The 18,971-nt window shown below is 35.7% G+C and overlaps 1 protein-coding gene across 1 annotated transcript; it reads right to left on the reverse strand.

Moving 5' to 3' along the window:
• Nucleotides 1-6,374: 6,374 nt before the first annotated feature.
• Nucleotides 6,375-7,301, reverse strand: LOC308429259 (olfactory receptor 4C16-like; the record flags this gene model as incomplete). The annotated part of the gene is made up of 1 exon (XM_080927990.1): nt 6,375-7,301. The coding sequence occupies one exon, from the start codon at nt 7,299-7,301 to the stop codon at nt 6,375-6,377; it is 927 nt and encodes a 308-aa protein (XP_080784116.1).
• Nucleotides 7,302-18,971: the final 11,670 nt, after the last annotated feature.

Raw genomic sequence — 18,971 nt, forward strand, 5'->3', positions numbered from 1 at the left:
GTTATCTGGTGTGTCAGCAATCTTGGGAGACCACCTCTCTCCTGAAGGAATTTGAATAAGGAGAGCTATGGAACTGCTTCTGGGAAGAATTGGAGATGGGAAGGGATGTGAGCTTTTTAATGTTCTATTTTTCTTTCTCGTTTTGCTTAATACTATGGTTTTCTTGAGTTTCTTATTTTTAATTAATTCTATTGTTTGAGATTATAATGGCATAATTCCTCACTTTTACTTTTTCTCTCCAAACCTCCTATATACCTGTTCTTGTTCTCTTTAAAATTCATGGTTACATTTTATTATTAATGCTGTTAAATCATATATATATATATATATATATATATATATATATATATATATATATATATATATATATATTTAATGTGTGTGTGCATGTGTATGAATGTGTGTGTGTGTGTACACAAGCATATTACTAAATACATAAAAAAACTTGTTTAGTGTGTATACAGTTACTTATATATGCAGGCTAACCATTTGGTATGGGATAACATGGCAATAGTCATCCTTGGAGTAGACTATTATTTCCACTCCCAGGACTCCTTAATTTTCAGGATCTTTAACAGATGTCTTATTGATTTTTTTCCATGTTTTTAAGGAAATCACTGAAATATTTAAAGGATATATTGGCAAAATAAAAGATATTATTTTAAACCCTACCACAATTGGACGTTGTGGGTAGATTTTACATGAAATTATTAGTTAATATATATATATATATATATATATATATATATATATATATATATTAAATTAAATATATATATATATTTCATTAAATCGAAGAATATATATATATTCTTCGATTTAATGAAAAATCTTGTTTCTGTTGTTTAAATCCAGGCCCTTTAAAAAACACAGTCATTTTGTTTTGTTAGAACTAGCCTATATGGTTATTTTTAAAAATTATTTTATTTATTTACATTCTCATCTCTCCCTGTCAGTCCCCACTCACACAGTTCCTCATTCCATTCCTCCTCCAACTTTCCTCTGAGGGGTGCTTTACTCTACCTCACCTGGTTTTCCCCTTCTCTGTGTCCTCAAGTCTCTCCAGGATTAAGAACATCTTTCCCAACTGAGACAATCCAGGTAGACCTCTGCTAATGTATGTGCCAGGGGCCTTGGACTGACTCCTGTATGCTTCTGGTTGGTGTATCAGTCTGTAGGAGTTCCATAGAATCTGGGTTAGTTGAGACTGCTCATCTTTCCTTGGGGTTGCTCTCTCTTTAAGCTTCTTCACTCATTTCTCTAATTTACCAATGAGGTCCCTGACTTCAGTCCAATGGTTGGTTGTAAGTATCTGCTTCTGTCTCAGTCAAATGCTGGTAGGGTCTCTAGGAGAACCATGTCAGGCTTTTGTCTCTAAAATGTCTGAGCATGGTAGTATTAGGCCTTGGTGCCTGTCTCACCATGAGATGCATCCCAAGTTGGGTCAGATATCAGATGTCCTTTTCTTCAATCTCTTCACCAATTTTTGCCTGTAGTTCTTTTAGACAGGAACAATTCTGGGTCAGGAATTTTGAAGGTGGGTTGCTAACTCTGTCCTTCCACTTGAGGCCCTGTCTATTTGCTAGATGTGAACTCTTCAAGTGCCCTTTCCCAAATATTGGGCAATTTGACTTGGATTACCCCCAGTTAGTCTCAAGAGTGTCTCAACTCCCAGGTCTCTAATACTTTATAGAGAGTCCCCTACCTTCTCCACCTGAGGCTGCTTATTTCTATTTATTCTCTTTGCCTTTTAAACTTCTGTCCTTCCCCTTTTCCATCTGTCTCTCTTCTCCTACCCAGGTCTCTCCTCCCTCTGCCTTACATGATTATTTCCTTTCCCTTCTAAGTGGGAGTAAAAACTCCTTGCTTTGGGCATTTCTTCTTTTTACAAATTTTATGATCTGTAGGTTGTATTTTAGGTATTATGTATTTTTTGGCTAATATTCACTTATCAGTGAGTACATACCATGCTTCATCATTTGGTCTGAGTTACCTCTCTCAGGATGTTATTTTCTAGTTCCATCCATTTGCCTTTGAAATTCATGAAGTTCTTGTTTTAGTTAGCTGAATAGTATTTCATTATATAAATTAACCACATGTTCTATATCCATCTTTTGCTTGAGGGATATCTGGGTTTTTCTAGATTCTGACTATTACAAATAAAGCTGCTATGAACAATGGTGGAACAAGCAGCCATGTGGTATGATAGAGCATCTTTTGGATATGTGCTCAAGAGTTTTATAGCTGGGTCTTCAGGTATAAACTATTTCCAATTTTCTGACAAACCACCAGATTGATTTTCTATGGTGGTTATACCAGTTTGCAATCCAACCAGTAATGAGGGAATGATTCTTTTTCTCCATATCCTTGCCATCATATGCCGTCACTTGAGATTTTAATTATAGACATTCTGATTCATGTGAGGTGGAATCTCAAAAGAATTTTTCAGATGTGTTTCTTAGATACCAGTGAGTTTTTTAAAGTACCACCGGTGGGTGTAATAAAGGATAATACTTTATTTTCTCATGTAGTATTATGTGTAATTTTTGAGGAACTTCCAGACTGATTTGCAGAATGGTTGTACCAGTTTGCAATCCCACCAACAATGGAAGGTATTCCCCCTTTTTTTCACATTCTGGCCAGCATCTACTGTCACATGAGTTTTTTATCTTATTTATTCTGAATGATGTGAGGTAGAATCTCAGGGTTGTTTAATTTTCATTTTCCTGATGACTAAGGATCTATGCCATATACAGCCACCAAACCCAAGCACTATTGCTGGGTTTGATGCCAAAATGTGCTTACTGGCAGGAGCCTGCTATTAATTCTTCCTCAGAAGCTTTGTTAGAGCCTTGCTGATATAGATGAGGATGGTTGCAGTTAACTATCTTACTGAATACACAGGGACCCCAATGAAAGGGCTAGAGAAAAGACTGAATAAGCTGAAAAGGTTTGCAAGCCCAAGGGAAGAACAACATTATCATCCACCTAAACCCTTCATATCTCTGAGGGACTAAAACACCACATAATGAGTACACATGGAGAGACCCATTGCTCCAGTTGCATATGTGGCAGAGAATAGCTTGTCTGACATCAATGGGAAGAGAGGCCTTTGGTCTAGTGAAAGCTTGTTTTCCCAGTGTAGAGGAATGCCAAAGTGCCAAGGTGGGAGTGGGTGATTGGATGAGGATCCCCTTCCTGGAAAAAAAGGGAAGGGGGAGAAGGAGAAAGAAGTAGGTGGCAAAGAGATAACATTTGAAATGTAAATTCAGAGAATACTCAATAAAATGAAAAAAAATTCAGTTTCAAAGGCTAAATTTGGGAACATAGTAGCAATGGAATAGGTTCTTGCTCAGAATTTTGAAGAAAATCTGAACCATGCACCACCTAGATCCTGAGAGCTTATTGGCCTATGTGAAAGCTTTTTGATTTGTAAAATTATCAGTTCAATCTGTCATCAGTTGTACATAGCATCCCTCAGTGTGTGCCTAACTGTATTTCTTCATTTCTTTTCATAAATGGTTCACATTTTGGATTACTTTACCATTATTATTTTATTCTAAATAAAAATGTTACAAGCTGAGGTTAAGGAAATAAGTATTCATACTTTTTTTTTCCCATAGGGGCAAGCAAGAGAAATAGAATAATATGCACTCTAAAACTATGACAGGTTATCTTGCGTCAATTTCTACTTCCTGGAATTGTGTTCTGATAGCGTCTATGAAAATCTTCATAACTCATTCTGATACTAAAGTTTTGTCAGGTTGCTATCTGTATTTACTAGATATGTCCTATTTTTCATGTTATAACTTATATCTTTATAAGGGAGGTCTCTACTTTCTTTCCTACACAGGCTTTCCTGAGATGTTGTACTGAGTTACTGTTGGAATCAATAAGGAATGTGCTCATGTGGAAAGAAACCATGACTGAAACATGCTCTTTTAGAGGCAACAACATTTTCTAGATTTGAAAAACATATTCCTCTTTCAAGGAAGATAAAGCTGTTAGTGACAAACCAATAAATGTGAAATAAGTAATCAGGTCAAAACTATCACTTCTCCTCACCAATATTTCCATTTTACTACTTAGATTTCTATCCTTTTCTCTATTGAAGTGTTTACATCAACCAATATATCTATAGAATTTGTACATTCAGTTATATTTGTAAATTTATTGCAAAATACCAGAAATAGTTTATTTAGGAGACAGTCTACAGGAGATGTGTGACAGCAAAAATGTGCATGTTGTTTTATATGTTTATAGGTTTGAAACTAATATGAGAGATGACTCAATGGTTAAAAGCACAGGGTTTTTTTTTTTTGTTGTTTTTGTTTTTTTTGTTTTTTTTTTTTTCAGAAGACACAGATATAATTCCCATCATCTACACTGAAGTTGAATACCATCCTTAACACCAATTCCAAAAACCCAAATTTCTCATTTCATATCTTTGTGGATACATGTGCACATACATGGTATACACATATGAATTAAATATTAACATCTAAATACTAAAGTAAAATAAATAAAAAGGGTGGGTCTATTTTCAAAGGGCACCATTTTCTTTCTCTTAAATAAGAAGAGACCAATTATGATTTTGTCACTGAAAACTTGGAAATGTAAATTCTGCAACAACATGTTCAAGCTGTAGGCATTACCTGAGGAAAAAAAGGTCATGATTGAGACTGAAAGTCAAGGAATGTAAAAAGAAGAGATACATAATATACTTATCATTATACTCTGTTGTATATTGTATAGATTTCTAATACAACAAACACACAAACACAAACATAGTAATTTGATCAGTACTTTTGGCTAAAGAAATCTTGAGTTTTAATTTTATCTAATGACTGGAATGAGTGATGATTACGGTTCAATTTGTGGCTCTAGAGAAAAATAAAAAGTAAAACCAAAAAAGGAAAAAGAAAAAAATGTCATGGCTTCTATTATAACAAAATTTATATAAATTTTGTTTTCTGACTTACTAATTTATAAAATTAGTAAGTAGTAAAATTATTCATGGATAATATTTTCTGTGAATAATAATACACAAAACATGGAAATTACAAATATTTAACATTAATATTCTTCAGTATTTAAATACTATGAATAAAGATGATTTTAATATAGTCTAATGATAAAATTTTCTTTTATTCTTTACTAATAATATTATCTCCAGAATTGAAATCAAATATCAGTAAAGTATTGAAATGTGAAAATTAATATTTTGGTTTGAAACTGTGAAATATTCCTTTGGGTCAACAGGCTTTTGCTTAATTTGTCAAAATATCCACATACTTTTTGGAGTGATTATTCTCTTTTTTTTCTAACCATTATAGACATTTCTACTTAAAACTAACCTACATATGCTGCACTGGTTTTGAAAACTGTTTTTATAAATAACAAATACCCTATAATTAATATGTCCAAAAGTAGGCTTAATAATTAAGGTAGAAGAGAACATTCAGAAGAAGGTTATAAGAGTTAAATAGAAAAATTGAGACTATGACCCCAATATTGAGAGCAGAATATGATATTCACAAGAGTTAACTTTACTCTCTGTATTCTGCTAGCCTTCAAGTATTTTATCAAAGAAAGCACATGCTAAAAGGTTTGAATAAACCCCTACATAGAAGAGAGATTTCTTCAAGGGTATGCATTTCCTCGTATACTAGCACCTGATAAAGTTATTTGAATCTGCCACAATTTGTTGAGACTAGAGATAAAGTAAGTTGATGCCATTATTAAAATGGCTTTGTAATATATATATATATATATATATATATATATATATATATATATATATATATATATATATAGTTGTAATATTTATGTATGTACATATGTGCCTAAATGCAAGAGCAGTAAAAAAAATAGCGGTATTAAGTTTAAAGAGAAGAGGATGTTGTAAATGAGAAGGTTTTGAGAGAGGAAAGGGAGTGAAGAATGTTGTACATATATTAACATCACCAAAATAAAATAATAATAACCAAGAGAAGTAAACATTATCAGGCTTTGAATAGAAGATGTGATTAAATAGACAGATAATTATCAGGAGATAACTTAGAAGGCAACAAAATAAAGGGCAGAAAAAACAATCACATCCAAAATTGTATTGGGACAGAAAAGATTGAGGGCATGAGAAATACAGCAGCAAACATGAACAAAAACCAAGAGTCTTCACAGATTTCTAATTCATGCTTTATTCCATGTCATAAAATCGACTCAACAAAACCCTTTCACTTTGTCTCTTTATAATATGAACTCATAGTCCTCATGTGCTAAAAAGCTAGTAAACTAAATAATAATAAAATGATATTTTATTGAATTATATTTTAATACAAACTATGAAAATAGACTAGAGACCTCATTTACTTTCAATCATTTGAGAAGAGTTTCTTTCTCCATAACTTCTTCATGGCATTTTTCACCTCTGTATTCCTCAGTGTGTAAATCAGAGGATTCAGTAAAGGTGTCCCAATTGAATAAAATGTAGCAATCATCTTGTCCATAGGAAATGTTGTTGCAGGGCGTGTGTATATAAAGATGCAAGGTCCAAAGAAAAGAATGACCACAATAATGTGGGATATGCAGGTGGATAGTGCTTTCCTTCTTCCCTCAGCACTGTGGTTTCTTAGAGAATGAAGAATAATGACATAGGAGATCATCAGCATGAGAAAACTCACTGTACTAATAGCTCCACTGTTGGATACCAGAAGCAGGTTTATTATATATGTGTCTGAACAGGCAAGCTTCAATAGTGGCTGCAAGTCACAGAAAAAGTGATCAATCTCATTGGGACCACAGAAGGGCAAACCCAAGGCCAGAAATATCTGAACTAAAGAATGGACACAGGATCCTACCCACGCTATGGCAACCAGCAAACCACAGACCCGGCGGTTTATGATAGTCATGTAGTGAAGTGGCTTACAGATGGCCACATAGCGGTCAACTGCCATTAAGATGAGGATAAAGACCTCTAGACAGCCAAAGAAATGAAAAGTAAAAACTTGGATTATGCACTCAGTGAAAGAGATAGAGGCTTCCTTCATCAAGGAATCCACAATTGTTCTAGGGGCTATGGTTGTAGAGAAGCAGGTGTCCGACAAGGATAAGTAGAACAGAAAGAAGTACATGGGACTCCCAAGGGCCTGGCTTGTCTTGATGGTAGCAATGATAAGCAAGTTACCCAGTAATGTCCCCATGTAAAAAAGTAAAAACACAACAAATAGGATTTTCTTCCTAAAAGGATCCTGTGTCAAACCAAGTAGAATGAACTCAGTCACATTGTTATTCAGCCACATTGTTTCTCATTAGTGTTCAGAAATGGTTAATGTGAAACACTTTATCTGAAAAAAAAGACATTCATTTTTAGGTTAGTATGCTACGCTATGGAGCATTTTAAGGAAAAGTAACCCTCAATGATGATATTTTTTCTGTTATTTTATATTAAGTTACTCAACTCTTCTTCCTGAATTTTAGTGACCATATATTTACATATTTATGAGTCCCTGATATGGTTATGAATTGTTTGCCATAAAACTTTTCAAACATAAATTCGTTATCACGATTATGGTTAATATTACAACTCAGTGAATGCAAAGTTAGAATATATGATTCATGATACTTTTATCATTAACTTTATTTTTCACATATAATTAGCAGTAAAGCACATAGTCAACTTAACATTTAGCATGTGTTTGATTGCCCTGGTGTTTAATGAAGCAAATAGGAAGTTTTTTATTAGTACCATAACATAAATAATATCAAAAAATCATATGTCATTGTGCACATATTGAGGACATGCTTATGTATATAATATTTAAAAGCTCTACAGATTGTTACAGATATTCTAGGATAAACATGAGGAAAAGCAATATTTTTAAATTCCAAATAATCTGAAAATTTTGTGTTACTTCTTACTTAACATAGTAAATGTTACAGAATGATAGTTTTTCTAGCTAAAAATATCATTAATATTACCACTTTTAAGTCTTCTTTCTTCTATTAGAGTCATATTTTAGATCATTCAATGTCCAGTGATTATATTTAAATAAAATTAAAATAGTGCATAACCTTGTTCAATTGTTTCCATGATTAATGTTTTTATTCATATGTGTTAGAATAAGCTTGCAGAGGACTAGAGGATAGTTGTCACCCCCACTAGTTTTTAATAAACACCATATTCTTAGAACTGAGCAGTAATGCAGAACCAAAATGAAAATATGGTTTTGCAGAAGATAAAAGGTGAATAATCAGGAATTGACTCTTTATTCAGTTTGTTTCTACCTCAAAAGTCATTTAATCATTTTTAATACCAGGACTTTCAAATAAAAAGAATTTCTCTTTTAAAGGCTATGCTTTTACCCCAATTATTTTCAGGAAGTTCTGAAAGGCATCTAATGTGAAAAATATGTTGCACTGGCCTGAAAACGTCAGTGCCAGAAAGACAGCTAGAGACTTTAGGATGGCTATAAGAGATCAGCACACAGTTCACAGATGAGGAGTTGATGATGTTGTAGGAGATGGGAAAGAGCTGAATGAAAACAACCAAAAAGAGGGGAGAACAAAAAAGTAGACAAGAATGTGTGGTTACTCTTCCCATATCTTTCTGCTGCACCATAGATACCCCATTAGAAGTATCAATACTGTTCCAAGTCCCATGTTTTCTAATTCAGCAATACTGAATTTCTATCTCCTAGGGAATTCCTGCACTCCCTATACTTTGAGGAAGAGGTTATCAAACTCTCATTGAAAAGAAAAACAGCTTTTATTTATTCAGAGAATAACAGATTATGTCTCTGGGGGTATTAATGTTTCCCACAGCCCAAAACAGTGATATTCTTCTTTTCCAGTAAAACTGTAACTGGAAATCAGCTTGCCTGAGGACTCATTATAAATTCCAGAGCTCTAACCTAGTCACCATACTCTAGGCTTCTTAGATAGCACAAAGTAGATATGTAGTTATTCTTCCTTTCAAATATTACTAAGCAGAGGACATAATCCATTTATTTGTATGGAGAAGAGTAAATCTTAGGACAGTGTTTTCAGTAGAAAACAAAGACACACAACTAAACAAGCAAAAATATCATTAGCCAAGAACACCATAAGGAAACTAATAAAATTAATTAATCTTGGCTCACAGAGACAAAACCAACCAACAGGGAGTCTGAAAGGGTCTGGAACCTAACCCCTCTGCATAATGTATGTTATGGTTGTATATCTTGGACTTCTTGTGGCTCTCTTAGCAGTAGGGGCAGGAATTGTCCCTGACCTTTTGTCTGTGTTAAGGTCCCTATTTCTCCCACTGTATTGCCACATCACACAATAATATGCATGAAGGTGCTTAGTTTTATTTAATTTGGCATGCCATATTTGGTTGATTTTTTTCTGAAAGGAAACAGAAAAAATATGTATGGGAGAAGTAGTGACTTGGAGAAGAAGAAGAAGGAGTAGATGCTAATATAACATGAAATATGAAATTAAAAAAAGCAAAGCACAAATAAACAAAGTTTGGCTGGGGACAAATACTGAGGAGGAAAATAAGATTCTTATCCAAAAATAATTTCAGGATCTCCCTTACTATTCTCACAGCACTTTTCTCTCACATTTAGTATATGTTCATATTTATATGTCATTAATTCAAGCTATTTGACATGGATTACAACTTGCACATATTATGTTAGTTGTTTTATTTATGCAAATTCTGAACCTTTTTGAAATTTTAATTGTTTTTTTCCAGATAAATCTGGATGTGAATAATCTACAAATTACATTCTCATGATACTGAATAACTGTAAAAGTACACTATTCTCTTCAGGTTTGTCACTTAGAGATGGAAAAACTAGCATCCTCCAGAAGACTGCATGCCATTAATCTTTGTTCACTTTTCTCAGACTGTTGATAAGACTTAAAAGCTCCCTTCAATTTATGTTATTTATAGCTCTTAGTAATATCACATCTGTGCCACCAACTCAAAAGTAAAATATTTCGGTATTATTCAGCTCATTCCTGTGCTAATAAACGATGATCAACTTTAACTTCTGAGACACATCCTTGTCTTTTCACCATGATGGCTTTTCAGAAAAGTGGTGTTTACATAAAGCTTTTGCCAATATAATTGAAATATTTTAATCAAAATGTTTATATTTCATTTGATTCATTTTAATTATAGCAATGAAGTTTAAAAGTGCTGGGTTATATTTTCCTATACGTAGACCACAAGATTTAATAATAATTCATATTTAACACTGTAAATGTGTTAAAAATACACTGAATTCACTTGGGATAAGGGGCTGAGCTCAAAAAGCAAAAATTTGTAACTTACCAGCTGGAGGACTCAGCAAGTTAGCATTGTCTGTCCATCACCTTATGAAGGCAGTGTACCTAATAGTACAGGACAAACCCAGTCTTGTGTGTGTGTGTGTGTGTGTGTGTGTGTGTGTGTGTGTGTCCCAGAGGAAATTTTTAACAAATAACGATATAACACATCAATAGTCTAAATGAAATTAGTCCCAAAAGTTATCATTATATTTAGATGAGAGACCTGGGGAGATCCAGGGACACAGGCCTGTTGAGAAGGCACTTCGAGTAGCTGGGGAGCAGAGAGATCTCTGCCAAACATGCGAAAAGTGTAACCCCCCTGCTTGGTTCACGGAACCAGGAACCCCACATTGGACTGTCTGTTTCCAGCCGGTGGCCCTTGGATGCACAACAGGTGCTCAGGCCATCCACCAACAGGAACAGCAGAGATACAGGGACACAGGCCTGGTGACAAGGCATTCTGAGTAGCCGGGGAGCAGAGAGATCTCTGCCGAGCTCACAAAAAGTGCGTCCCCCCACCCCCGACTGATTCAGAGGAGCAAGAACCCTGCTTTGGAGATGTGTGTTTCCATCCTGCAAGCCTTGTGTGCAGAAGGCACTCAGGCCATCTACCTCCAGAAACAGCAGAGATCCAGGGACACAGGAACAGTGAGACAGTGCTCCAAGTAGCCAAGTAGCCGGGGAACAGAGCACTCTGTGCAGAGCATATGGAAATTATGCTACCCCCCCCCACCCTGATATGTTAAGGGAAGCAGGAACCCTGCTTTGGGCTATCTGTTACCAGCCAGTGGCTCATGCATACAGAAGAAAAGATCAGGCAATCTGCAACCAGGAACACTTAGAGATACAGGGACACAGGCCAGGTACAAGGGAGAGGTGAGAACCAATCACTGACAACAAGACCACTTAAAAACATAGACAATAAGATGGCAAGAGAAAAGCAAAGGAACATACCCCAGGGAAAACAAGACAACCTGGCACCACCAGAACCCAGCTCCCCGATCACAGCAAAGAGTAGAATGCCAAACACTCCAAAAAAGAAGACTCAGACCCGAAATAATACTTCAAGATGATGATACATATCCTTAAACAAACATGAGAGGAAAAGCTTAAAGAATTAAAAGCTTTTAAAAAGGAAACAAGAAAAAACTCAAAGAACTCAAAGAACTAGAGGAAAACAGAACCAAAGAGATGTAGGATTGGAAGAAGGAATTTAAAACGGAAATGAACACAAAATAAAAACATAAAAGAGACAACCCTAGAGGTAGAAAACCTAAAAAAGAAATCAGGAGTCACAGATGCAAGCATTTACAACAGACTAAAAGAGATGGAAGAGGGAATCATGGAGGTCAAAGACAACATTGAAAACATAGACAAAACAGTCAGAGAAGATGCAAAAACCACAAAGTTCCTAACCCAAAATATCCAGGAGATCCAGGAGACAATGAGAAGAACAAACCTCAGGATAATATGTACAAAAGAGGGAGAATAAGATCAACTAAGAGGCACAGGAAATATCTTCAACAGAATCTTAGAAGAAAATTTCCCTACCCCTAAGAATGAGATGACCATGAGCATAAAAGAACCCGACAGAACTCCAAATAGGTTGGACCAGAAAAGAAATTCCTCCTGACACATAATAGGTAAAACGCCAAATGCCCAAAGAAATAATGCTCAAAGCAGTAAGGGAAAAAAGTAATGTAACATATAAAGGCAGACCAATCAGAATCACAACCGACTTCCCTAATGAGACTATTAAAACTAGAAGATCCTGGACAGACATCATACAGACCCTAGGAGAACACAATTGTCAGCCCAGTCTCCTATACCCAGCAAAACTATCAATCAGCATAGATGGAGAGACTATGATATTCCAAGACAAAACTAAATTTACACAATATCTGACCACAAATCCAGGACTGCAACAAATTATAGGTGGAAAACCCAATACAAAGAGGGGAACTAAATCCTAGTAAAAACAAGAAAACTACTAAGCAAGAAATTCAGAAGAAGAAACACACACAGGTACAATTCTACATCTAAAAGCAAAAATATCAGGAAAGAGCAAACACTCTTCCTTAATATCTGTTAACATAAATGAAGCCAATTCCCCAATAAAAAGACATAGGCTATCAGACTAGATATATAAACAAAACTCAGCATTTTGCTGCATAAAAGTAACTCATATCAGAGACAAAGACAGTCACTATCTCAGAGTATAAGGTTGGGAAAAAAAAACTTCCAAGTTTCCCGCCCCTAGAAGTAAGCAGGAATGGCTATTCTAATATCGAATAAAGTAAGTTTCCAACAAAAATTCATCAAAAAACATAAGGAAGGACACTTTTTACTCATTACAGGGGAAATCTGTCAGGAGGAACTCTCAATACTTAACATATATGTTCCAAATACAAAAGCACACATATTCATAAAAGAAACCTTACTAAAGTTAAAAAATTACATTTCAACCCAAACAATAATAGTGGGAGACTTTAAACCCCACTCTCACCAATGGACAGATCATGGAAACAAAAAATGAACAAAGACACTGTAAAACTAGCAGAGACTCCCATGCATTGTTTCTGGTCACCAAGGTGTAAGGCTGGTCTTCAATAACAATAAAGACAAAAACAAAACCCATATGCACATGGAAACTAAACAATGCTCTATTAAACCATAGCAGTGTCTAAGAAGAAATAAAGAAAGAAATTAAGGATTTTCTAGTATTCAATGAAAATAAAAACACAATATACCCAAACCTATGGGATGCAATGAAACAGTACTAAGAAGAAAACTCATAGATCTGAGTAGCTCCAAAAAGAAACTGAAGAGAGCATACATCAGCAACTTGACAGCACAGATGAAAGCTCTAGATCTAAAGGAAGCACATAAACCCAAGAGAAGTAGATGGCAAGAAATTATCAAACTTAGGGCAGAAATAGAACAAATAGAAACAAATAGAATGATTCAAAGAATCAACAAAACCAAGAGCTGGTTCTTTGAGAAAATTAAGAAGATTGATAAACCCTTAGCCAGACTAAATAAAGGGCAAAGAGAGAGTATCCAAATTAACAGAATCAGAAATGAAAGTGGAGACATAATAAATGAAATTGAGGAAATTCAGGAAATTGTCAGATCCTATTATAAAAGCCTACACCCAACAAAGCTGGAAAATCCTGATTAAATGGATGAATTGCTAGACAGATAACAGATACTAAAGTTAAACCAGGACTAGTTAAACCAACAAACTAATCCCATAACACCTAAAGAAATAGAAGCTGTCATCAACAGCCTCCCAACCAAAAAAAGCCCAGGTCCAGACGGGTTCAGTGCAGAATTTTACCAGACATTTATTGGGGATATAACACCAATACTCTCCAAACTATTACACAAAATAGAATCAGATGGAACACTACCTAACTCATTTTTTGAGGCTACAATAACCCTCGTTCCTAAACCACACAAAGACCCTACAAGGAAAGAGAACTTCAGACCAATATCACTTATGAACATTGATGCAACAATACTCAACAAAATCCTTGCAAACCGAATCCAAGAACATATCAAAATGACCATTCACCATGATCAAGTAGGCTTCATCCCTGGGATGCAGGGGTAGTTTAATAGATGGAAATCCATCAATGTAATCCACCAAATAAACAAACTCAAAGCAAAAATCTACATGGTCATCTCCCTAGATGCTGAGAAAGCATGTGACAAAATTTAACACCCCTTCAAGTTAAAAGCGTTGGAAAGTACAGGAATCCAAGGCCCATCCCTAAGCATAATAAAAGCAATATACTGCAAACCAACAGCCAACATGAAACTTAACAGTGGGAAACTTGAAGAAATACCACTAAAATCAGGGACTGAACAAGGCTTCCCACTCTACCCCTACATATTCAACATAGTACTGAAAGTCCTGGCTGAAGCAATTAGACAACAAAAGAAAATCAAGTGGATACAAACTGAAAAGGAAGAAGTAAAATGATAACTATTTGCAGATGTTAAGATAGTATACTTAGGTGAGTTGGAAAGAGCAATGTGGAATTTCTTTTTTTTTTCTTTTTTTCTTTTTTAATTTATTTTTTTAACTTTATTTAAAAAATTAAAAAAAAATTAAACATTTTTTCATAAATGTATATGAATACACTTTTGTCAGTGCTTGGCTTTATTTTTCTTTATTTAAGGTTTGATACTCTGCATTAAGGTATTACTAGTTAAAATGAACAAAAAGGGAATGTAAAACAGGATGTAACCAGGAATTAGTCAAAGTTTTCTTGGTGTGTAAGGATTGAGCATAATATTTCGTTTTTTGTTTTGTTTTGTTTTGTTTTGTTTCGTTTTCTTGAACTTCCCACAGTCTGTGTGTTTCTGGGGCTGTCCAAGTCTCTGGAGTTAGCATAACACTATCAGTGACTGCATATTATGTCTGTTCTTTTGTGACTGGTTATCTCACTAATGATGATATTCTCTGTATTCAACTATTTTCTTTAGAATTTGGTTAAGTCATTATTTCTGATAACTGAGTAGTACTCCATTGTGTAAATGTACCACAATTTTTGTATCCATTCATCCACTGAAGGACATCTGGGTTCTTTCCAGCTTCTGACTATTATAAATAGAGCTGCAATGAACATTGTGATGCATGTATCTTTGTTGTATATCGAAAAGTCTCTGGGGTATATGCCCAGAAGTGGAATAGCTGGATCTTCAGGAAGTACTATGTCATATTTTCTGAGAAATCGCCAGAATGATTTCCAGAGTGGTTGCATCAGTTTACAACCCCACCAACAGTGGAGAAGTGTTCCTCCTTCTCCACAACCTCCCTAACATCTGCTGTCATCTGAGATTAGGATATTGGCCAATCTGACTGGTGTGAGGTGGAACCTCAGGGTTGTTTTGATTTGCATTTCCATGATGGCTGAGGATGTAGTGCACCTCCATAGATGTTTCTTGGCCATTTGATATTCCTCAATTGAGAACATTTTGTTTAGCTCTGTCCCCCATTTTTTAAAAGGGTTGTATGATTCTCTGGTGTCTAGCTTCTTGATTTCTTTGTATACCTTGGATATTAGGACTCTATCTGATGTGGAGTTGGTAAAGATCTTTTCCCATTCTGTTGGCTGCCATTTTGTTTTCTTTACAATGTCTTTAGCCTTAAAGAAACTTTGCAATTTCATTGAGTCCCATTTGTTAATCATTGACCTTAGAGCTTGAGCCATTGGTATTTTGTTCAGAAAATTTTTCCTGTGCCTATGTGTTCTAAGGTTTTCCCTACTTTCTCATCTAATAGATTCATTGTATCTGGATTAATGTGGAGATCTTTGATCCACTTACACTTGAGCTTTGTACAAGGAGATGAGAAAGGTTCTATATTCATTCTTCTGCATGCTGAGAGTTAGTTGGACACCATTTGTTGAATATACTGTCGTTTTTCCATATAATGTTTACAACACCTTTGTCAAAAATCAGGTGACCATATACGTGATGTCTCATTCTGGATCTTCTACTCTATTCCATTGTTATTAGAGTTTGTTTATATGGTGGATTACATGGATGGATTTCCTTATATTAAACTATCCCTGCATCCCAGGGATGAAGCCTACTTGGTCATGGTGAATGATGATATTGGTGTGCTCTTGGATTCGGGTTGCAAGGATTTTGTTGAGTATTTTTGCATGAGTATTCATAAGTGAGATTGGTCTAAAGTTCTCTTTCCTTGTAGGGTCTTTGTGTGGTTTAGGAACAAGGGTTATTGTAGCCTCAAAAAAATGAGTTAGGTAGTATTCCATCTGATTCTATCTTGTGGAATAATTTAGAGAGTATTGGTGTTATGTCCAGAATAAATGTCTGATAAAATTCTGCACTGAACCCATCTGGACCTGGGCGTTTTTGGTTGGAAGGCTTTTGATGACTGCTTCAATGTTTTTAGGTGTTATGGATTATTTAGATTGTTTACCTTGTTCTGGTTTAACTTTGGGATCTTGTATCTGTCTAGGAATTTATCCATTTTCTCCAGATTTTCCAACTTAGTGGAGTATAGTTTTTTGTAGAAGGATTTAATGATTTCTTGAATTTCATCAATTTCTGTTGCTATGTCTCCAGTTACCTTTCTGATTTTGATAATTTGTATACTCTCCGGACTGCCAGCTCCTAAATATTGAAAAACTGGTGAGTAGGAGATCTAGGCAGCCAGGGAGCAGAGAGATCTCTGCGGTGTGCGCACACAAAGCATACCCTCTGACTTGCCTGATCCAGGGACCAGGAACAGAACTTTGGAACTTCTGTTTCCACCCGGCAGCAACTTCAGAGTGCTGAACAGAGCCCGGCCCATCTGCCACACGGACCGCCAGCACCTAAAGGTTGAAAAAGTGGTGAGTAGGAGACCTAGGCAGCCAGGAAGCAGAGAGATTTCTGTGGAGTGCACAGGGAATGCGGACCATCCGACCTGCCTGATCAAGGGAACAGGAACAGAACTTTGGAACCTCTGTTCCAACCTGGTGACTCTGAGGCATAAAACAGGGCCCATCTGCCACCTGGAGCAGTGGAGATCCAAGAACACAGACCAGATACAATGGAAAGGTGAGAACATATCACTGACAACAAAATGGCAAGAGGAAAGCAAAAGAGTATATCCCAAGGAAAACAAGACAACCTGGCAACACCAGAACCCAGCTCACCCATAACAGCAAACACTGGAATGCCAAACACTCCAGAAAAAGAAGACACAGACCTGAAATTATACCTCAAGAAGCTGATAGAGATACTTAAACAAGAACGGGAGGAAAAGAAAAAAAAATCAGAAGCTTTTAAAGAGAAAACAAGAAAAACACTCAAAGAACTCAAAGAACTAGAGTAAAACAGAAGCAAAGAGACGAAGGAATGGAAGAGGGAATTTAAAACGGAAATTGACACAATAAAGAAAACACTAAAAGAGATAAACCTGGAGGTAGAACACCTAAATAAGAAATCAGGAGTCACAGAAACAAACATTTCCAATAGATTACAAGAGATGAAAGAGAGAATCTCGAAGGCAGACGACAACATTGTAAGCATAGAAAAAACAGCCAGAGAAGATGCAAGAAACAAAAAGCTCCTAACCCAAAATGTCCAGGTAAACCCGGACACAATGAGAAGACTGAACATAAGGATAATAGGAATAGAAGAGGGAGAAGAATATCAACTAAGAGGCACAGTAAATATCTTCAACAACATCATAGAAAAAAACTTCCCTACCCTCAAAAATGAGATGACCACAAGCATAAAAGAAGCCTTCAGAACTCCAAATAGGTTGGACCAGAAAAGAAATAACTCCTGACACATAATAGTAAAAATATCAAGTGCCCAAAGCAAAGAAAGAATGCTAAAATCAGTAAGGGAAAAAGGTCAGGTAACATATAAAGGCAGGCCAAACAGAATCACACCTGATTTCTCAACAGAGAATATGAAAGCTAGAAGAGCCTGGACAGACATCATGCACACCCTTAGAGAGCACAAGTGCCAGCCGAAGCTGCTATACCCAGCAAAACTATCAATCACCATAGATGGAGAGATGAAGATATTTTAAAACAAATCAAAATTTACACAATTTATGACCACAAACCCAGCACTACAATGAATTATAGGTGGAAAACCCAATACAATGAGGGAAAATACAGCCTAGTAAAAACAAGAAAACTCCCAAACAAGAAAACTAATTGAAGGAAAAAACAAAGACCAACTCAACACACAAAAGCAATAATGGCAGGAAACAGAAACAACTATCCTTTATATCTATTAACATAAATGTACTCAACTCCCCAATAAAAAGACAAAGGCTATCAACAGGATACATAAACAAAATCCAGCCTTTTGCTGCATACAGGAAACTCATCTCAGAGACAAAGACAGACACTATCTCAGAGTAAAAGGGTGGGAAAAAAACTTCCAAGCAAAGAGCCCCAAGAAGCAAGCTGGAGTGGCTATTCTAATATCAAATAAAGTAAATTTCCAACCAAAATTTTAAAAAATATATAAGGAAGGATACTTTTTACTCATTACAGGGGAAATCTGTCAGGAGGAACTCTCAATCCAAACATATGTGTTCCAAATACAAAAGTACCCACATTCATAAAAGAAACCCTACTAAAGCTCAAAAAATACACTTCACCCCACACAATAATAGTGGGAGACTTTAATACCCCACTCTCACCAATGGACAGATCATGGAAACAGAAAATGAACAAGGACACTGCAAACCTAGCAGAGACTTTGAACCAACTAGAATTAATAGATATCTGCAGAACATATCATCCTAAAGTAAAAGAATACAGCTTCTTCTCAGCACCCCATAGCACATTCTCAAAAATAGATCACTTAATTGGACACAAAACGAGCCTCAATCGATATAAGATAATTGAAATACTGCCATGCATCCTCTCAGATCACCATGGTCTATGGCTGGTCTTTAACAACAACAAAGACAACAAAAAGCCCACGTACACATGGAAACTAAACAACGCTCTGTTAAACGATACCAGGGTCAAAAAGAAATAAGGAAAGAAATTAAGGACTTTCTCGAATTCAACGAAAACGAAAACACAACATACCCAAACCGATGGGATCCAATGAAAGCAGTACTGAGAGGAAAACTCATAGCCCTAAGTGCTTCC

This window comes from Micromys minutus (genome assembly GCF_963924665.1).
Source record: "Micromys minutus genome assembly, chromosome: 13".
Classification (NCBI taxonomy): Eukaryota; Metazoa; Chordata; class Mammalia; order Rodentia; family Muridae; genus Micromys; species Micromys minutus.